Source organism: Neolamprologus brichardi, chromosome 15 (genome assembly GCF_056152115.1).
Source record: "Neolamprologus brichardi isolate AB-2024 chromosome 15, ASM5615211v1, whole genome shotgun sequence".
Classification (NCBI taxonomy): domain Eukaryota; kingdom Metazoa; phylum Chordata; class Actinopteri; order Cichliformes; family Cichlidae; genus Neolamprologus; species Neolamprologus brichardi.
This window is the reverse complement of record NC_142118.1, coordinates 14,375,339-14,397,702: the sequence shown is the minus strand read 5'-3', so window position 1 is coordinate 14,397,702 and position 22,364 is coordinate 14,375,339. Positions and strand designations below refer to the sequence as shown.

Below are 22,364 nucleotides of genomic sequence, written 5' to 3'. Positions count from 1 at the left end.
GAGGGAATTTTCTTTTCTAAATTAGGAGACTTGTTACAAAGTCATTGCTTTTCAAGTTTCTTGCATTTTAGTTTGAAACTTTAAGCCCCTATGGTTTATTATTTATTCTGCTCATTAGGAGTTGAATTCTGATACAGGCAGCGCAGTGATTAGCACTGTTGCCACCATCAGGCTGGGATCTTTCTGTATAGAGTTTGCGTGAGTTCTCTGACTTCCTCCCACAGTCTAAAGACATGCAGTTAGTCGGGATAAGTTAATTGGAATCTCTAAATTGCCCATAAGTGTGAATGGTTGTCTGTGTTAGCCCAGGTGTTGAAAGGGAACAACCCCCCGCCCTTAACCCTAAATCCAGCTCCATATTTAAGGACATGAACTCAAATGAATGGTTGTGATTTAATGCAAAACCAAAAAAGTAAAAAAAAAAGATTATAAAAATTATTTATTCAAATGTTCACCAATACAAAAACAAATGGAGAGCATCTTCACAATTTCAATTGTTTTCGTTCTTAGCTCATTTTCCTATAGTGGTTATGACGTGTGCTTTTACAGCATTGAGGATGACACAGTGCCTATGGGTCTTGTCAGTAGACACATTTCAAATGACAACTAGATGTTTTAGAGATGGTCTGAAAACAACATGCCAGTTCGTCAGGAATGTGACAAGAAATTGAGGGAGAGGGGGAAGAATTTGTGTGTACTGATTACAGAAATAAAATTCAGTTGCATCCAAAAACCCTTAATAAATACCCCTGTAATTATTTTAAAAACATCATAGCTGTAGTCATTCATACGCTTTAGTTTGTGTCTACTTAACCAACCCACATTCAACTGTAAGCCCAATTTCACAAGTCAAAAGAATAGTTTGAGAAATGGTGAACTGTTTGTAGCAAACCTGCAAACTGTTCTCACTCAGTGTGTGTTGGCATGTATTAAAAAAAAAAAGTATGGGACTAAAGGGTCTCATCTCCAACACAGTGACCCTGGGTGGCCAGAGCTGTAGCTTCTTCATAACCAAATAATGACAAACTGTATATACACAAAAGCACACAGACACAATCAGCACCTGCAGAGTGGAGGAGGTGGATGCAGCCTGAGTATGTTTAAACAGAAGAAGAAGAAAAGAAAAAAAAGGAGACCCAACAACTGGTGCAAATGTGAGAATGAGCAGAATCTGCAGTTACAGTCTGTACTGGTATGGTCAGTCACGTCTTCTGGGGTGACATAAATTCGCTACAGTATTATACACAATGAAGGTAAAGGAGAAGAGGAATTCATCTTCATTCGGCCGACGATTATTTTACCAGCCCAATCTTCTTTGCTTCAGTTTCATAAATGAGCAACCGCCACATCTTCACTATGAAGACCTCAGCTTCTTCATCAAGAACCTGACCCGGAACAAAAGGAAATTTAGATATCGAAAGAAACTTAGAGGAATAACCTAAACTCATGACGTGTATGTGGAAAAGGTGAATATGTTAAAATACTGACCATGAACTGTTAATTAAAATACATCTCATTTGACATGGCTCTACTTGTGCCATCGAATGAGAGACATTAAAACATTTCAAGGCCCGTTTCTTTAAAGATCTTGAACTCTTAGTCAAATGTTACAATTTCAGTTGCCTTAAAGGGTTACATTTTTATCTGGCACTCACCTTGATCGATAAGAGGTGCGCCTGAAATCTCACCTCATAAATCTCTCCCCACACATCTTAAATCAGATGGAACTAACATACTCTTCAGTTCATTAGGTACACCGTGCTAATACCTGTTGCACTCTTTTGCCTCCAGAATTGCCTTAATTCCTGATTTCCCTGATTTATTAAGGTGCTAGAACCATTGCTCTGAGATTTCTGCTGATATGATGTGAATCTTGCACTTTTCACATCTCAAAAGGTGCTTTCTTAGTTTGATATCAGGTGACTGGAGGCCCATTTGTGTACAGTGAACTCACTATTATGTTCAAAAAGCCAGTTTAAAATGATACGAGCTTTGTGACACATCCTCCTGGAATCAGAAGGCGAGTACACTTTACACGGATGGTCAGCAGAAATGCACAGGTGGGCTGCGTAGTTTAGGTGATGCTCAGTTGGTACTAAGGGATCTAAAATGTGTTTAGAAAACTGTTGATATAAGCTAGGATTCTGATCCTACCATACGACTGCTGCAGCAGAACTCAAGATTCAGTAGATCACTCAATACTTTTCAATCTTCTGTTGTCTGATTTTAATGAGACTGTGTGTGATCCAAGCCTCCGTTTCCTGTTCTTAGCTGACAGGAGTGGTCTTCTGCTGCTTTTGCCCATTCAGCTTCACGCTCTGACACGGTGTAGTCATAGATACTCTTCTGCATACTTTATTTGTAACAAGTGGGCAACTTGAGTAACTGTTGCCTTCATATCAGCTCGAGCAGTCTGGCCATTTTCCTCTGACAACGCTTTTGAACCCAGAGAACTGTCACTCACTGAATATTTTCTCTTTTTCAAACATTAGAGGTGGTTATATGGGAAAATCCCAGCAGATCAGCAGTTTCTGAAATATTTAGACCATGCTTGTGGCACCGAGAACTATGCTATGTCCAAAGCCATTTAAATCACCTTCCTTCCCAGTTTTGATGCTCAGTTTAAATTTCAGCAGGCTGTCTTGATCAGGTCTACATACCTAAATGCATTGAGGTGCTGCAATGTGATTGGTTAACTAGATATTGACATTAAGCAGCTGAACAGGTGTACCTAATGAGGTGTATTTTGGTATAATTTGATTGAGAAGGTTAGTAAAGAGGTTAAAAAAAAAACCTGCATCCTGACAAGAAATACAATCACAGAGAAACCACATAAACAAGCATCTATAAACTGTGTCTTTGCTCACCATGGCAACATCGTCCAAGATAGTCTGCGGTGTACTGTGGGCCATCACCTGAAAGTACACAGAGAAAAATATCAGAAAGTTTACATTTTAATCGTTCCACTTTCTCTAAGACAGATGTCAACTAGTGACATGACTATTACCTTGGAGCAGACAAAGTCCACTAACGTTGGCTCTTCCTCTCCGATGTACTCAATGATCTTTTTATTGATCCAGGGACGAACACGCCGTTCCATTAACGTCTGTGGAAAAAGGGATGACAAAGAAAAATATTCACCGTTTCTATATTATTTTTTAGCAATAAGCAGAAAATAAGGTTGTGAATTGACCCCTCCTTGATCATTTAAATCCTGCGAGTAAAATATTCTTAGCACAGGTTTTCTTTTCTAACTTGCCTAATTACAAATGGATTAAAAATAAGACACACTCAGTGAGATGCCACAAATTGTCCCTCTTCTCCTCACCGTGTCAACCATGGACCAGTCCAGTGGGTACGAGAAGAGCTCGGGCTTTGCGGTGGGAATCTTTTCGATCAGGCTCTTGATGTGTTTGCGTTTCTCCTCAGCATTGGCTCCCTTTATGCTGGAAAGTCCAGCACCGTCCACCCCGAGGCTCTTGTCGTCATCATAATCCAGGGGCACCAGCTTCCTCTTGCGCGGCTGCTCATCGGCCTCCTCGTCATCAAATTTGTCGAACACGCTGTCCACCGGAAGCTTCTTCCTCTTGCCGGCGTTGGGTTGACTGGGGCTTCCCGTGGCACCTGGCAAGGACACAGAGTTTAACTACTGTTCTGTCTGTAGTTAAGGAGCAAGAATTCTGTCTCTGCAACCCCAGAGTTATTTAAACGCCCTTAACAGCATCTGAAAATGTTGAAACAATTGAAACACCTGCCTGACATTCATATAGTTCATATCAAAGCTCATATTCAGGCACATTACCTTGCAAAAATGTAGCTGATTAAAAACACTAAAAACACTGTCATAACTTCCATTTTGTTACTGTCTGATTAAAATTTTGATTCAAGAAAACATCAGATGTAAAACTGAAATTTTGCCAGATTTCATCTATTAAAAGGGAAATTAGGTTTGATAAATGACGCCTGAGCAGATGACACAGATTAAAATAAGTCCCCTCTGTTTTTCAGACGAATGTCATGATTCATATTCATATTCCTCAGTCCACTAGATGAAAATTGGGCCTCTGCTCTTTAATTATCTGTTGCCATGGTGAATATTGGTATTTGAGCTCCATTGATGATGGCTTTCTTTAAATACCCGCACACACGCAAAGTGAAGACACTCTGAGGTGACAGAAACAATGAAGTGGACGGGAGTCAGAGTTTGTTAAACTCTGTGGAACACGGCCTGATCCATGTAGGAATCTGTGTATCATAGATTTGTCCCTATGAAGTTATTTAGCTTCAAAATAAATTAAAATATAGAAATATCTTTTCCTTCAGTCCAATTCACACTAACCAAACAGTGTAGCAGGTGCCAAATTACCTTGACTACATTCAGACAAGATCAAAACCTGAAGAAAAGCAACACATCACCTATTATTCTTTTTTTTACCCTAAAACCAGTTTTAAACAATTATTTGTCTATAGAATGCAACTTTAAAAAGATGCAAAAAACTTATTTCCTTGTTATGAATTTTTTTTATCAATTATTGAACATTTTGCTACTTTCTGCCCATCAACTAATCGATTAATGAATTCATATTTACATGGGTATGCTGTGTGTCTGTTCATCCTGTAATGAGGTAAAAGATCTTTTAGACTCACCCAGTTTCAGGCTGAGGCCAATCTTTGGCCGGTGTTCCTCTTGCGGAAGAGCCTCAGGTGGGGAGTTTTCATGGGGGATGATGATGCCACAGGGTGACTCTTCCCCGGGCGTATTGGGAGACACATTTCCACTGGCTGATGACACAGAAGGCGCTGCTGTGATTGGTCGCATTGTGGGCTTTAGGCGTGGTTTCACGTCTGGGTTGTCTTCATCGTTGTCATAATCTTCCTCCTCACCCTCTTCCACCTCGTTGTCGGACTGGGGGGGTCGTGAGCGTGAATCTGCCCTCTCCTGCTCCTGTCGGCGCTCCCGGTGATCTCGTGAACCCCTGTGGCGCTCACGTTCCTCCTCAGGTTCTGGCTCTTGGACGATGGGAGGTTGTCTCAGACGCTCCTCCTCTTCCTCCTCCATCTGGACCAATAACAGGCAGATATGCAGAAAATAATCATCCAATCACAGCATTTTACAGAAAAGAAGGTCAACTAGACGTACATAATGTGCAGAGCGACTCAGACGATAAAGTGACCTTCACACAGACAACAGACAGCATCCCCCACTCAGCTCAGACAGATACAGGCAAACACACATTTATATTACATTACAGACAAGCATACCCTGCGTAGCTCTGCGTCTGGGTCTGGATGTCCCTCGTCTAACAGCCTCTGTCTGATCTCTTCCAGCTCCTCCTTCTCCCTCTTCCTGTCACGCTCATCCGCCTCCATCTCCTTCTCTCGGTCTCTGAGACGCTTCTGCAGTGCACTGCCCCTAGGGGTCATACGGAAAATAACAGCTTTCAGAACAATGGCTGCAGTACTGCATGCGCTGCCATGAGCCACATGTGGGTCACACAGGATCTGCTGATAGTGAGGAGGCCCTATTGTGTATGCTCTGTTTTGTTTTTTTTTCCTTACCCCCCCCCCCAAAAAAAAAAAGAAAAATAAAAATAAGAAAAGAAATTGGCTTATTTAAAGTCCTACACATGCTCTGATTCTAATTAAATTTTGCACATGTGTCAGGTTTGCTGATAATATACACATGTTATGGGCCACGTATATGGGTGAAGCAAAATGACTCTATAGCACCGTTCTGCAAAACAGGAGCCCCACTGCTGTGTTGTGTGTATATGTATAACATTTAATAAACATACGTAACACAGCACAGTACACACACAAAAATAAATAAACAAAAAGTCTTGTAGGTAAATTGCAAAGCATTTAAGTTTTCACTGAAGAGCGCCCCTATGTTGCCATAGAAAATTTCAATCATTCCCCATGAAATTTTAATTTCCTGTAATTCACTCATTAACCAAACTTCCCATGTTTGATAAGGGTCTGCCACTGAACATGGGTATGGCAGTATTTCACTATAATCATAGACTAGTGGCTATGAATATGGTTAAATATTGCCATCTGGAAATCTCATGTAAAACTCTTGCAGCCACTACCATAAAATTTAGAGATTGCTCATTTCCTTCACTGTATGTGTCAATATTAGGTCACATTCATCGTGCCGCCTGGTGGCAACAGGAAATCGGCAGTGTATGGCAAACAACATATGTATAGGAAATTTTTTAGAGTGTATTTATAGTGACCTATAATTAGCCAATTAGGATCCTGCATGAGTGCATTTGTTTTTGATGACCTGGGTTAACACTCACCTGTAATACTTGGGGTCATCTCTGTCATCATCATAGTCTTCAAGAAACTCTTTTAACCGTTTGCCTTCTTTAATCTAATGAAAGCAAAGGACAAAAATGAACTTCTCCACAAAAATTACTTCTAACAAATTCTACCCGTCTGAATTAGTAGACTAAATCATATGAACACAGATAACTACAACATGGACAACACAAGATATGAAGTAGAATTCTTTTTAACTGACAAAAAGAGCAGACTTCAAACTCGTTAAATGCATCCCACAAAGACAACATTTCAACGTTTTAGCTTAAAACTGAAAAACAAATGTGTTTAGGTAGTTTTGCGGGAAAAATTGACTGCTCTGCTATAAAATATAATCAACATACCCAGGATAGGACTTCCTTATCTGGCTTTAATCACACCAAAATAAAAAAAATTAGGCTAAGCATTTACACAAAGGTTGTTATCAATTCAATAAGGCAGCCTTGGGTCTAACTATAAGTGCATTCAGATGAACAGGGTGTGTTAGTGGGTCTGTTAGTAAAGAATTCAAACTAGTAAGCAGGTTTAGCCTTCTTACAAATCTTAAATTAAGTTTGGCGAGTACAAGGCTTAGGGTGCAGATTGTCTCAAAAACAACTACCTGCCCCCCGAGGTCCAAAGGTTTCTCCAAACAAGGCAATACCATTTCTAGAAAACTGATTAGTTTGTAGGCTGTGGCTCTGTGTGTTCATCTCTTATCTCTATTCTAACCTTTACCAGAGCAGGTTAAGTCTGCAGCGCAACATACCAATGTAGTCTGGTGATAAATAAACCACTTTAACTCTGTAACCCCAGAGTTAACCCCAAGGTTACTTTGCTATACAGATCCCTAGTTAAATAAATACAGTATGAACTTAACCTGTATAATAGTACAGAACCAGTGATCATTCAGAACCCACTTACCATTTCTCGTCGGCGTTCATCTTCTCTCTCAGCCTCCTTAGCATAATCCCGTGCCTTCTTCCTCTCCCTCAGCTCCCAGTTTTTCAGCCGCTACAACAAATATATTGTCAGGCAAGCTGCGAACATCACACAAGAACTACCCCTAGCTAAGGTAAACGAGTAATACAAGGGCTGTTACTCTGAAATGATGCTGAAGATTTATTGGATTTTTTTGGACGTATAAAGAATCATTTTAATTGAATTTTACTGCTTGTATTGACTTTCTCAGACAAACATTTTGTATAGTAGGAAATAGAAGCTGTGACCTCACTGCTAGTAGGATCGCTTATATTGCTCTTCAGCGCATGGCTTTTATCATTTTTAGCACACCCAGTCCCACCTCTTGATAGGCTGCTTCCTTGTCTCGAAGTTTCCTCTCCAGTTTCCTGCGTTCATATGCTTCTTCTTCATCCTCTTGGTCTCTCTTCTTTTCTCTGTCTCTGTCTCGGCTGACCTCCCTGCAACAATGAAATCATAGATACATTTTCTTTTATTTGTGACCATATAGAAACACATGGCAAATCCAAGTACTAAGGTGTTGATCAAGCATGGTACATAGTCTTAAGGAGTTTCATCAAAATGAGATGATATGAATTTTAACATTTCAATTTAAAATTCAAGCGGTTTCAATTAAATCCTGAGAAAATCAGCTTGCAGAAACTTGTCAGAATTCAGTCACCAGCAAAGTACCTGCAAACATTTGCATGTGTTTAATTGTAACATGTGTCTTTATACATTATTCTGTTTTTTTTGCTTCACCTGGATCGGCTGCGGTCGGCACTCCTGTCACGGCTTCTGTCTCTCTCCCGTTCTCGCTCTCGTTCCCTTTCCCTGGTCCTGCGGTCACGGTCTTTGTCTCGGTCTCGATCTCTGTCTCTCTCCCGTTCTCGTTCCCTCTCCCGTTCCCGCTCTCGCTCCTTTTCCCTCTCGCGGTCCCGCCGCTCTCTTTCCCGCTCTCGCTCTTTTTCCCGTTCCCTCCTTTCACGTTCAAACTCCAGCCGTTCCTTCTCTCGTTTATCCTTCTCTTCCTCAAGTTTCTGCAGAGTAAAATACAGACAGGTTCAGCTTATGCCACACAACATGCAGGGAGCCCCTGCAACCAATTCACAGCTGTGCACAGATCAAGTGGTTTCCAGGTTTTGGTTTCATAGATGAACATGCTCTTTGCTAATCAGCGCAAAGCTTGTATAAGAAGCCAGAATCCTAAATGGAAAACCAGGAACAATCAAAAAGCTCTCCCCCCACAGAGAGACAGCTTCAACATTAATCTAAAACTATAGGACACAGTTTATTGCTTGAAGCCTGCAGCATAAACTACAGCTTAGCAAGAATAGAACTGGAAACCACTTTAATGGCCTTAAAGACCCGTGGAACATATCCAACTTGAGGCATTCATAACAAAAAAAACAAAAAACAAAAAAAACCCGCGGGAAATGACAATGCTTTTTGTCTCCTTAAGAGTCCTCCTCTCAGAACAAGGAAAACAAAAACAGAAAACAGGCATCAGTCTTTTTTTGAACTAGTTGTTTGTGACTTACAGGTGTTGAACTATGGACTCAGCCCTTCGCTGCCCTTACAAGCCTTTTAAGTTAGGCCTGGGAGGAAAGCAGGTCACACGGTATACAAGGGAAAAATGTTATGGGATTCTGTCTTGCTTAAGCATCATCATTATCATCGTCATCAAACAACAACAGCCTTTCCTTCAATGAGTAACATGGCATTTGGTATTTTGCTAAAATCAAAAAATAAACATTATGAACATCAGTTATATTTCTGAACAGATAAATGAAATTGTAGAAACGGTCTTACCCCTGCAGAAGTCTTCAGGAGCTCTTCAGGACTGATTATTCACACACACACATACACACGCACACCAAACTCTGGTTTTATGGACATCACACACAAGGCTTTAACCAGAATTCCTTTGCAGTTATACTGGCATCTGATGCAAAATACAACTTTTAAAAACAATGATTGAATATACTGAGCCTTAATATAATACTATGTTCATCATTTTGCATTCCTCTTACATGGGCACTGTTGTATTTGAGGTTAGATGGAAAATAACTTTACAAAACGTTTTCTTGTACACGTCACATGCAGTCAGTTGGTCTTTACAATGACTAACTAATTAAAAGCCTTGGGTGTTATGCATCTCAAGAGAAAGAAACGTGTGACATGACAGAGATAACATAGATGTTAATTTTTTTAAAAATCTATAACGCTCCAGTTAAATTGTCTTTATATTATTTAATACCCTAGCTCTAATTCAAATCTATGATTTCACGTTAGGTGTTTTTTCCTTTCTTTTAATACATTTTTTTTTTACTTACCTCTGCATTGTCTGCCAAGGCTAAATACTAAATAAACATGCGACCATGTAAAAAATAAATTTAATTTTATTTATTTACAGTAAGCACGTATGGGTGTATATAAGCAGTAATATTTAGGCAAACTTATAATTATAAAGAAAAATCTGGTATTATTAAAACATTTTGCAAAAATACTTTCAGCATTTAAGCGCTTCCTTTAATTTTCTTTCCCCATAAAAAGCCTGAATTCACTCCCTGCAAAGTCACTCACTAAAAACTGATTAACCACATTAAATAATCATAATGATATTGAATTAAGTGTGATTTCTTTTTTTTCTCTGGGGCTAAAAATCAATCAGCCCAAATATGGTAGGTCACTCAGGCAGCGGAAATTTCTCCCTTTGTTTAAACGCTGTTTTGGCAAGATCACGATTACAGCTGGAGGGCACTTCAAGCAAACCACAGTTATGCATCCAAAACCCAACTAGATTGCTACCTTCCCTGTTGTTTTAATAAAAATTAGAATTTAAACAGTTGATTGAATAAACTCACTAACTAATCGTTCATAAAAAAATAAAAACTAATGCAGAGAGAGTAAGATATTTATCAAATGGAAGAGACAGAAGAAAGAAATTCCACAACAAAACATACAGAGAGCACGTACCTTGTTAGTCTTCAGATCATCTTACTGCTGTGGAGAGGGCGCCCCCACCCCACACTAGAATAATAAGGCTACAGCCAAAGTCACTGCAGTAGTTACTGAGTCCTTGTGCTTCAACATGAACACCATTATGACAGACCATAATTTACAGAGGACTCGCACAGGTTCACTGACTCATCAGCTTTCGAGTGAAGCACCAATGCTGTCATAATTTCAGGATGATCTAGGGAAACTGTCTTTGCGTGGTGGAAAGGTTGGCTAAATCAAGGCCAACACACACACACACACAACTGAGCAGCACAGTTGCCCCAATGCAAGTCCTCAAGAGGGGGACGCCCAGTATATGTATATAGTAAATGAAGGCTGATACTTACATCCTATCCTGGCAACTTTTTCCAAAGCTCTGAGATTCATCTTGCTTTAGTCACCATATGATCACTATCATAATGGTGGGGTTTAATGAATAGATTAGCTTTTAAGTAACTTTACATCGTCTCCATGCATTTTTGTGTGATGAATGAAGATATGGATCTATAATGGTCACACCTAGATAGTTTGGCAATAGTGGCAGGTGTCAAATCACGCCTGAGAAAGGTGACAAGAATACACTAGCTGTCTGCCCACTTGTAGTGTTCAAACATTGAAAATAAAACATTTCATATAGTTTAGGGCAGAATAATATGTTTGGTGGTGTTGTTTTAGGGACCGCCAATCTATAGTAGAGTATGCATGTTACTGAGTTAGGGCAAAAAAAAAAAACAAAAAACTGTGTCAACTAAATGTGCAAGCTCTAGGAGTGAACTGCTGTCCAAAACCTGAAATGTCAACTACAAGATCAAAGAAGCCACTTTACCTTGTGAGTGTCACGAAATTTACTAATCTCTCTGGAAATCAGGTCCCTCTTGTCCTCCTCCATGTCAATAGTGTTTATGTCATCCTGAGGAAAAACAACGCATTGACGGGTTGAAATAACAATCCTCACTTTCAAGCTAAGGAGTAAACAAAACAGTAGCACAAGTTAACAATTAATCAAGGTTAGCACCTCTTCTTTTTTCTCCTTTTTTCTCTTTCGTCGCTGGGACTCATCATCCTGTGAAGGTGCATTAAGTTCCGCAGCATATTCCCGCATCAGTCCATCGATGGCGCCCTTGATAATCTGATCTTTCTTCTTTGTCTCCTCATCTAACACTTCTTCCTCATCCTCTCCTGCATCTTCACTCTTTTTATCCTGTCAATAAAATGAGTCAAGTTTAGCAATTTTTCACCTTCTCTAGCTGCTGCAAACATTTATTTGAATTGCTGTTGCAAAATTCATACCCCATTTGCAGTCTTCTTCTTGGCCTTCCACTCATCCAGCTGTGCTTTTGTCTTGGCGTCAACTTTCACAAGTAGGTTTTTATCTCCAATCTGGAGGTCGTGAAGCAGTCGCAAGGCTCGCAGTGTGGACTCTGGCTCCTTGTACTCACAGAAACCAAAAGCTGGAACAAATATTGACATATAAATAGACATAAGGGCATGATCAAATGTTTATTTATAGACTGAATTGACGGTTTGCCATGTATTTAAATATTCTTCATCTTTTAATACCCATATACTGACTACATAATAAAAATTACCTTGAAGCTTGCCAGAGGCTCCTTGTACTCTCTTCCAGCTCAAAACAATTCCACATTTCTATATAATTAGAAAGAAAAAAATAAAGTTGTCAACTTAAGAGGGTGTCTGCTTTTGCTGGTGTAGTTCTACAAATAGAATGGGTGTTCCCCCTCTTACCGCCAGCAGCTGTCTGATCAACATGTCTGAAGCCTTTTCTGATATGTTCCCCACAAACACTGTTGTGGTGGGGCCACTGTTCTCATCACTGTCTTTGGCAATCACAGCAATGGTTTCCCTCTTAGGGATTGCAGGCTTGCTGAGCACTGGTACTGAAGAAACCATTACTGCAGGTGTGGGGGCCATGATACCCATGTGAACTGGGATCATAGGGGCTCCTGAAACAGCCAAAGAAAACATGCAACAAGCAATTACACCATTTTCACTTAAGATCTATGACTGCAGATTAGTAAAACGATTCAAATATTTTCAGTAATGTAGCGAATCTCAACTACCTTAGGTGTTGCGAATATGCCTCTTAACCTCCTAGGACCTGGTGTCCACATATGTGGACATCACATTTTGGGTTATTTAGACCAAAATACTCAATTTTGCTCTACAAGGGCCTGATATCCACTTACGAGGACATTATACTGCTACTGTTCTATCAAAATTTTAAACAAATATCCTCATATGTGGCTCTGATTTTTCATAAAAACAAAAACAAAGGTAAAAAAATCTGGTAATTCTTTGTTTTTACATTCATTGGGCCCCAATCAGCCCAAATATCAAAGAGAAATTAAAAATGCATGCCGTGGAAGAGTTCGGGTCTTAGGAGGTTAATAATGACATTGTGGTAAACCTGAAACAAAACAGGTGAACGCCAATCAGAAGGGTGCTTACCTGGGGGAAAGCCTGTGTACTGAGGAGGGATGCCTGGAGGTGGCAACAGCGGCCGATTTAAATGAGGGGGGAAGGACATTGTGGAAGTGAACTGGACCGACCTGAAGAAGGAACCAAGATACCCGTTATCAGCAGCACCAGATGTGTAATTAAATCAAGTCCTCTAAACAATGTAAATTAAAATAAAGAGCCAAACTTGTAAAAAGATTAGTTTAACCCAACAACACGATAAGTGAGAAAGCACAACGATGTTTATTGGTATCTAGTCATATGAATTTGAAGTACCCGTCGGTGACTTCTGCTGTCCAGCAGAAACAATACTTAAACTTAGCTTAGCTCAATGGGATGGCGTTCGCAGGGTGACTATTATAAAGTCCCAGGAGCCACGTATTGTTATTGTGTTACAACGAGTTAATTTGTTCACTGTTTATGCGGCCAAAAAACTAGCAGCTTAGTTAGCTAAAGCTAGCACCGAGCACGCTCCAGTGTCCCCGGCATAGACTTAGGCTAAGCTAATATTAGCGCAACCTGGCGTTACTTAACAAACAACACTCAACTATTAGCGGGCAAAGTTAAAGTTCAAGATAAATCTACACATGCCCAGGTATACATACCTTTAATCAGGTGGTGTTTAAAAGAATAAAAATACTCTCAGAAGGTTATTAATTATGAAAATTCCTCTAACGTTCCAAATGTTGGATTAGCACGTTGGCTAGTCGGGCCTTCAAAAAAAAAACCATTTGACGCAAGCGCTTTACGAGCAACACTACATGAGCGCTTGCTTTGTACACCAAGACTTGACCACTGGACGGAGTTTACTAACGATACTTGTATCTACTGCGGCAATAACTGTACTACTATTATTACTAGCATTAGAGTATAGTTTTATACTAGTATTATAATATTAACATCAATAAGAAAAATCACTACTCTTATTATTATTAATATTTAGATAGCATTCCTAAAGGTCGTCTAGAAGGTTAATGAAACATAAGGTTAGGGAGCGTTTGTCGATGTTGCTGGGTTAAAAATAGATTTCAATACTATAAGATAACACCTGCACTTGTATGTACTACTTTGTGGAAATTTTAAGACACTGTCAATTTAGATTTTTATTTTTATTTAATTACATTAATATGTAATCCAAAGACGTAGTCTAATATTTGTGCATAGGAGATCCTCCATAATGTCTTTTACGAATAAAATAATAATTTTGACATCTGACAGAATAAATATCTGAAGATTAATTATTTATTTATTGCAGAAGCAGCGTTTTGGTTTTGTTTGTTTTGTTTTGTTTGTGTGTTCGTTTTGTTTTGTTTTTTGTCGGTGCCTCTCCGAGACAGCGGCTGTTATGTGAAGACTGCGACTGACATCGCGTGACGTCACTTTAGGCGGGATTTTCATGGAAAGTGCTAGAAGAAACGAAGCACACCCTGCATGTTTTTGAATATTCCTCCATCACATTAAAAAGATCTAAAGTATTTGTTGGTCTCTCGGGAAATTAACAGTATACTTGTGAGTTTTAATGACTTTATTTGTTAGACTAATTTAAATTCTGCCTTGATAGCATATCGCGGCAGCTCTGGAAACTGGTATAAAATAGATCGGTTCTGACAATACTTTCGTTTTTTGTTTTAACGGCCACAAGATGGCAGCAATGATACGCTTGTCTCAGAAATAAAACTGTAATACTGTGTTTTCCAGGAGATTAGTATAAAGTAGTATAAAGTGTTTTTGAATTCACTTTACTAATTAATCTTGAAAAAGTCCCCTTGTGTTTGTATACCTAATATAATGGCTTTAAATCTCCAGAGATTTGTTTTCTTTAGTACACATTGCACTTCAATCCACTGAATTAATACCTGCTAAAATGTCTTAATAATATCATATTTATTTATTTAGTTATTTATTTCCTCAAGTCTTCATTCAAACTCATCACATGGTGAATGTAGCCTTAAAACATTAACTGTAATTCACTTGATGCACTTCTCCTTACTAGATGGCGCACCGCGGATGGATACGACTGCACTGTGAAGCACGTGTATAAAGATACCGGTCTATTAAAAGGAGGTCCCTTTCCAATTCTCTGCGTCAGACAGCGTAAGGGATAGCGATTTGGTTGCATTTTATTCAAGAAAAGTCAACGAAATTAACAAGGTATGTAGACGAGCGTTTTCTTGTCGGTTGCTACGTGCTTTAGCCTTTGGTATTTGACCTTTTATTAAACAGTCATTGAAGTATACAGCTCCTATTCTCACGAGTTACGGTTGTAACCTTAAGTAACTCTAGTCGGGTACAGCTAACATATCACAGTTATCACTGTAGTAGTCAGAATTTTGGTTTTTAATTACTGTGGAGTAAGAAATGTTTGCACTTGTCATGTAGACGTCGAGTGTAAATGCTGCACTCTGCCGCACTGCCCCAGCCGTGTGTAGTACCAAGGCAGGTGTGGCGAACATGACAGCGCTGTATCTGTTCATATATTGTACGACTGGTCGACATTGACAGACTAAATCATTTTAAATGTTTATAAGAATTAAGTGAACTGGCTTGCGTCTATTTCGCTTAGTCCCCGTATTCACGTAGCTCTCGCGTTTCTATAAAACGCACGAGTTAGTCCCAAGTTGCCAATGCTTTCAGATTTATGCTCGTCTTAAGTGACTGGTGTTTTTAGCTATTATTTATTCGAATTGGTGGCAGAGCCGTTTTATGACAGTCACGTTTGCCGTCGTTAATACTAGGCTTTAAGTTGCTCTTCTGGGGGAACCTATTTTGCCGCATTGCATAAGCTTTTTTTCGTTATTTTCACCAGTAGCTTTTCCTTAGCACGTGTTTGCGGGGTCCATTGTCTGTCGCTCGACGCCATGTTGGTTAACGGCCACTTCCGCAACATGACGGCAGTTATCCATATTATGTAACCGACTTCTGACAGGATCAAACGACGATACAGTTTACGAAACTGAAAGTAGTTGAATGTATGTAGTTTGACCGGCTCGGTCTTCCCGTAATTAGCTTTATCATCCTGTTTCCATCGAAATCCACCCATTTTATTAAAGCATACACAAACTGTTTTAATGCAGATGCCTGAAGAAATGCACCAAGAAGAGGAGGCTGAGACCTTTGCCTTCCAGGCTGAGATCGCTCAGCTGATGTCGCTGATCATCAACACCTTTTATTCCAACAAAGAGATCTTTCTCAGGGAGTTGATTTCCAACGCTTCTGATGTAAGTTAGCAGGAGCAGAGCCTTTCATTCGGCACTAATGCATTTATTTTTAGCCATTTTTTTGTGTTTCTGAATGCTTCAAAGAATGTTAGTTTTAATCCTGTTTAAACATTTGCAGGCTCTGGACAAAATCCGCTATGAAAGCCTGACTGATCCCTCCAAGCTCGACAGTGGCAAGGATCTGAAAATTGACATCGTTCCCAATAAGGCTGAACGCACCCTGACCTTGGTCGATACTGGAATCGGTATGACCAAAGCCGACCTCATTAACAACCTGGGTACCATCGCAAAGTCTGGTACCAAGGCCTTTATGGAGGCCCTGCAGGTATGAAGGGAATGCAGCATGGAACTGTAGGGACGCTTTATAAGAGGACAGCATTTTCCATGTTCACAATTGAGCTGAAATCTAACATTAGAACTGACTGTGTTTCTCTAGGCTGGTGCTGACATCTCCATGATTGGGCAGTTTGGTGTGGGTTTTTACTCTGCCTACCTTGTTGCTGAGAAAGTGGTTGTCATCACAAAGCACAATGATGATGAGCAGTATGCCTGGGAGTCCTCTGCTGGAGGTTCCTTCACAGTCAAGGTTGACAACAGTAAGTGTCTTGATGTTACAATATCAGAACTAAACCCGTTTTTAAATATTGTGGTTACATCTAAGGATGTCCCTGATTGCTCATTAATTGGAAGCAGTTCTTACTGTTAATGTTATGATGTTGTGTTTTTTCATGTGTCTGAGGTTACAATGTAGCTTTAAAATATTAAGAGGGTTGTTTTCATTCTTGGCGTTAAAGTTGGCATCGTCCTTTAGAGGCTTAAATATGGAGTTGAAGTATCTAAAAAATTGAATCTTGAATCCATGGTCACTGTTCAGTACAAAATGTACTAAAAGCATCACAACTGTTCACAGGTGAGCCCATCGGCCGTGGAACAAAGATCATCCTGTACCTGAAGGATGATCAGACAGAATACATCGAGGAGAAGAGGGTCAAGGAGATCGTGAAGAAGCACTCTCAGTTCATTGGCTACCCAATCACCCTCTTTGTAAGTGACTTTTACAGAGGATGTTGTTAGAATACCGTTGAAGAACACCAAAGTAAAAATCAAAGTAATGTGACTCTGCAGGTGGAGAAGGAGCGTGACAAGGAGGTCAGTGACGACGAGGCAGAGGAAGAAAAGGCAGAAAAGGAGGAGAAAGAGGAAGGTGAGGACAAGCCAAAGATTGAGGATGTTGGCTCAGATGATGAGGAGGACTCGAAAGACAAGGACAAGAAGAAGAAAAAGAAGATCAAGGAGAAGTACATCGACCAGGAGGAGCTGAACAAGACAAAGCCCATCTGGACCAGGAATCCTGATGACATCACAAACGAAGAGTACGGCGAGTTCTACAAGAGTCTGACCAACGACTGGGAGGATCACCTCGCTGTTAAGGTAAGCAGGTTAACCTGAACATGGCCTACTGGGTTTTTAATCTAGTCATAAACAACAAATAAAGCTAAACTGAGTCATTTTTCTCTACAGCACTTCTCAGTGGAAGGCCAGCTGGAGTTCCGTGCCTTGCTCTTTATCCCCCGCCGTGCACCTTTTGACCTCTTTGAGAACAAGAAAAAGAAGAATAACATCAAGCTCTACGTCAGGAGAGTCTTCATCATGGACAACTGTGAAGAGCTCATCCCTGAGTATCTGAGTAAGATGACTTGCTTTTTACCTTTAGTCTGAAAGTACTTTAATTTACAGCTTAGCACACAGTAAAGGATTGCTTAAAGGCAAAGGCTTAGTGTAGCATTTGTATGCCATTCCAGACTTCATCCGTGGTGTTGTGGACTCTGAGGACCTGCCCCTGAACATCTCCAGAGAAATGCTGCAGCAGAGCAAGATCCTGAAAGTCATTCGTAAAAACATCGTCAAGAAATGTCTTGAGCTTTTTGCTGAACTGGGTGAGGATAAGGAAAACTACAAGAAGTTCTACGAAGCCTTCTCAAAGAACCTCAAGGTATTTATAATATTCTAGCTACTTTTCTTTTTTTGTTTGACTTTAGGAAAGTTGGCTCTTAAAATTCTCTTCATTTCATGTCAGTGCATCTTCATGGACCTCAAAGGTTTATCTCTTTATTCTTTAATCTGGTTTGTAAAGCCCTCTTGTTCTTCAAAGTAGTGTAGATGTTTTTTGTAATAAACAGATCTTTAAAACCCAGTAGAATAGCTGTTTTGGCATTTATGTAATCCCATGCAGTCAAATCTGCATTAGGAATAGGAACTTCCCACATTTATGCTGTAGACTGAAAACATGAAGTTAATTAAAAGCTTAAAGTGACAAACTATTTTGTAGCAGAATTCATGCAGTGTGCAATGTCAGTGTGACTAGAATTCTGACATTGCTGGCAGTCCATCTCACCTGACCATACACAGGTGGGATTGACTTTTTATTTGAATCCATTAACCTACTGGTGTATGAGGTTGTTTTTGGATAAGATGATAAATCTTATTTGTTCACTTGTAGCTGGGTGTGCATGAGGACTCGCAAAACCGCAAGAAGCTGTCTGAGCTGCTACGTTACCACAGCTCCCAGTCCGGCGACGAGACTACCTCCCTTTCGGAGTACGTGACCCGCATGAAGGAAAACCAGAAATCCATCTACTACATTACTGGTGAGTAAAATAAACCTTAAGTAGCTTCTGAAATGGTAGGAGAGAGCTGCATTTACACAAGTTTTAAAAATGCAGTTTTATTCAAACTTTATTGCTTTTTTTTTTTTTTTGTCATTTGTAGGTGAGAGTAAGGATCAGGTGGCCAACTCTGCCTTTGTTGAACGTGTTCGTAAGCGTGGTTTTGAGGTCTTGTACATGACGGAGCCCATTGATGAGTACTGTGTCCAGCAGTTGAAGGAGTTTGATGGCAAGACCCTGGTCTCTGTCACCAAAGAGGGTCTGGAGCTGCCAGAGGATGAGGAGGAGAAGAAAAAGATGGAGGATGACAAGGCTAAATTTGAGAACCTCTGCAAGCTCATGAAGGAGATCCTTGACAAGAAAGTGGAGAAGGTCAGTAATCCTATGACAGCCCAACTAAGATTAACCCAAACTTCCCTTTGTGCTCTAGCGTTTAGGGTCTCAAAGTTCACAACTGTGGCTGACAGGGTTTTGTTTGGTAACAGGTAGTCTAATTGGTCCCAACTTCTACTGTGGTGAGTTCCTGCAGTCTTGGTGTGATGCGAATGATTTGCATTCTTTGCCAGATGTGGCACTGTACATGTTTGAAATCTGAACCCTAAAGTGAATGCAGTCAAACTCGTGCTTGTTGCAGTAATGTGCATCTAGTACTTACGTTTTTGCAAGGATTTGGGGAAACTAACTAGACTAGATTTAAAGTTGTAATGTGCTGGTATTATTTCTAACATGCTTGACTAACTTGACTTTGTCTCCTTAAATTATCAGACGTGTCACCTGAGCCTCTTTAAATCTTAATGTCTTCTTTCTCCTTCAGGTGACTGTGTCAAACAGACTGGTGTCATCCCCCTGCTGCATTGTGACAAGTACTTATGGCTGGACTGCCAACATGGAGAGGATCATGAAGGCCCAGGCACTCAGGGACAACTCCACCATGGGCTACATGATGGCCAAGAAGCACCTGGAGATCAACCCTGACCACCCCATCATGGAGACTCTGAGGCAGAAGGCTGAGGCTGACAAGAACGACAAGGCTGTGAAGGACCTGGTCATTCTGCTGTTCGAAACCGCACTGCTGTCCTCAGGCTTCTCCCTGGACGACCCACAGACTCACTCCAACCGCATCTACAGAATGATCAAACTTGGTCTTGGTAAGAAAACGCTGCAGATCCAGATCCTCTTTACTTTCTAGAAGTGGGTATCGATCTAGGTGAACAACTCTTTTCTTTCCTTTCTTTTTTTTGCTCTCAGGTATTGACGATGACGACATTCCCGCAGAGGAGACCACCACTACAGCAGTCCCAGATGAGATGCCTCCCCTAGAAGGCGAAGCTGAGGACGATGCTTCACGCATGGAAGAAGTGGATTAAACAAGATGGCACCCCAGATTTCAACACATAATCCTCCCTTTCCAACTGTTCATCCTTAAACTGTAAAAAAAAAAAATAGCTATTAATGTTGTGTGGTGGACCGATATTGGTGCTCTTGAGTGTGGCACATCACACTGAAGAGCTCTTTAAGAGGCTGTCTTGATTTTTCCTGTAGAAGTTCATGGTGACGCCACATTTGTTTTAATGAGAACCCTGTTGCACTGAGTTTTAAATGTCAGAGCGGTAAATGTGTGAACACAAGTACATTCCACAGTCGCATCTGGAGGGTTTGGGGGGGGAGTGCTGTTCACGTGCAACACTGCATGGAGAGAGGACTGTATGATTCCTTTGCCTGAGTTCAGGCTCGTCTGTAATTCCAAGTCTTGTTTTGCAAAAAAATTAAAGATGTGAGTCCTTATTTGTCTTGTAGTATTTTTATGCCTTAGGGAATTTTAACTGTTTTCACACATACTTGGACCTGGCACACTTAAAAATTCTTACTGGGGCAGTTGCTCAATGTATCCACTAGGTGGGGACATGCTACAGTGTGAGAGCCATTTCCAAACATCAGCATGCAAGTGGTTTAGACAGAAGAATGGGTTTTGTAAGTGTTACTATTGTAAAGAGTAGTCCCGCCCTGCGCCTTGCTTACTTAAAGCTGCATCAAAATGCCAACTACATCACATTTTAATGTATGATCTGGTCAGTTTAATGTAAATCCACACTAAAATCCATAATTTCTCTTACTTTAAGACCTCTCATACAGCTGCATAAATTACAGTGCAGTTGTGCCTGAGAAGGGAGTAAAAAGAAAAGCAAAGTAATCCTGTTAATCTGACAAAGAACGGCACTGAAAAAAGCAGATAGTTGCATTAAAGGGGACAGCCATGTGCTGGAGGCACGTGTTTCTTCAAAGCGTGAGGCGGTATCAGCTGAACATTTGGGGGAAATGTAGAGCGTGTAGCTTTCCTGGAAGTCGTGTGTTTTGTACAAGCTTGAGTAGGTGGCAGCAGTTTTTTCTGCTCTTGTCAGTAAAACAGTGACGTGTGGGTGTCTGTCCCCTCACACACTAACTCACTCACACTCGCTCCAGTCAAAGTGATAGTGAGGAAACTTGAGCTCTGTCATTCAGAAACTGACTCCGCTGCTTCTTTGCCACCTCTTATCTCTGTGACTTGACCACCTTCTTAAGACTTGTGCTGTGTGTGCAAATACTGACAACGTTATGTAAATAAATGTAAAAATACGGCACAAAGTGACAGCGAGACTAACTGCTTCAGTCAGGCACGGTTAGTAAAGGTCATGTTAAACTTGCCATGACAGTAAGGGAAAGCTGAGTGTGCAAAGTATATTACAATAAATATGTGGACACTGAACATGAAAATTAAGTTGCTACTACAGCAGTGAGCCCCTTTAATCAGGGGTGTAGCCATAGAGTGAAGCTTGGGGTGACCGTGTCCCTCAGTGCCATTCTCTACCCTGCGTTGTCTTATCAGTAACACCATAATGAACCAGTCCATTTCTGTAAAAGCAAATAAATGAGTTGTTTTTTTAAGGACATCAGTGTAAATATCACCGTATAATCAACACATCTACGTTTCTCAGCCACTTAAGAGCATTGTGTGGATTTGGAGCCCATCCCAGCTGTATCAAAGAGCCAACAGATAACCATTACAGCATTTACTTTTACAGCCTTCTCCTGAGTCTACAGCAGAAGTAGACTTACAAAGCAAGTTTTTGAACATGCAGTGCAAATTAAAGAAATGATTTGCCCCCAAAGAGCTGGTGGTAAATGTAGATTTAAAAACATCACATGTTTAACTTTTAAAAGACAGCCTCCCCTCCCCACTCAAACCCCTAACAGTAGTTAATGATACAGTACCTTATAATACAGCAGTATGTTTTTAAAATCTGAATATCTTTAAGGGTTGGATAAGACCATCCCTATGACACAGCTAGGGAACTATGTGTTCCCTTGATGTGTCTTTGCAAACCCTACTCACCTTACAGCAGCAGTGCAAGTCTTTTTCTCTCCATGTGGTATGGTGTAGATAAAGACATGCCTGAGGTTGGTTTGGAAGGTACACCACTCGTTGCTATACCTTGTCATGTTTTCCTGGCTGATGTTTGTAGCTTTGGTTGTTTGGCAGCTTAAAAACCACAATTCTAAAAACTCAGTCTCATTTTAAGCTGGGGCATATGAGCCAGTTCCCTAAATATTAGGAATACAACAAAGGGTCCTATTCATCATTTCTAGATACTCTTTCTGCTCTCCCAGAAGCACGTGTATATAAATATGTTGTGGAAACTCATCAGAGGATAAGGGTTAGATGAGGTAAATCAAATAACACTATAAATGTTAGTTG

General features: G+C 40.3%; 2 protein-coding genes across 2 annotated transcripts; one reads left to right on the top strand and one right to left on the bottom strand.

Moving 5' to 3' along the window:
- Window positions 1–424: 424 nt before the first annotated feature.
- On the bottom strand, window positions 425–13,524 carry rbm25b (RNA binding motif protein 25b). The gene is made up of 17 exons (XM_006792594.3): window positions 13,353–13,524; window positions 12,739–12,839; window positions 12,016–12,233; window positions 11,859–11,916; window positions 11,560–11,720; window positions 11,285–11,470; window positions 11,096–11,179; window positions 8,029–8,306; window positions 7,610–7,727; window positions 7,231–7,320; window positions 6,306–6,379; window positions 5,263–5,413; window positions 4,648–5,059; window positions 3,329–3,624; window positions 3,008–3,106; window positions 2,868–2,915; window positions 425–1,385 (listed from the first exon to the last, which is right to left on the bottom strand). Exons 2-17 carry the CDS (start codon window positions 12,815–12,817, stop codon window positions 1,293–1,295), a joined length of 2,445 nt encoding a protein of 814 aa, XP_006792657.1. The 5' UTR covers window positions 12,818–12,839; window positions 13,353–13,524; the 3' UTR covers window positions 425–1,292.
- Window positions 13,525–15,815: 2,291 nt separating this feature from the next.
- hsp90ab1 (heat shock protein 90, alpha (cytosolic), class B member 1) lies at window positions 15,816–20,416 on the top strand. The gene is made up of 11 exons (XM_006792593.2): window positions 15,816–15,965; window positions 16,084–16,290; window positions 16,402–16,561; window positions 16,876–17,009; window positions 17,091–17,396; window positions 17,487–17,652; window positions 17,768–17,958; window positions 18,466–18,613; window positions 18,735–19,003; window positions 19,446–19,779; window positions 19,880–20,416. The coding sequence occupies exons 1-11, from the start codon at window positions 15,816–15,818 to the stop codon at window positions 19,996–19,998; spliced, it is 2,184 nt and encodes a 727-aa protein (XP_006792656.1). The 3' UTR covers window positions 19,999–20,416.
- Window positions 20,417–22,364: the final 1,948 nt, after the last annotated feature.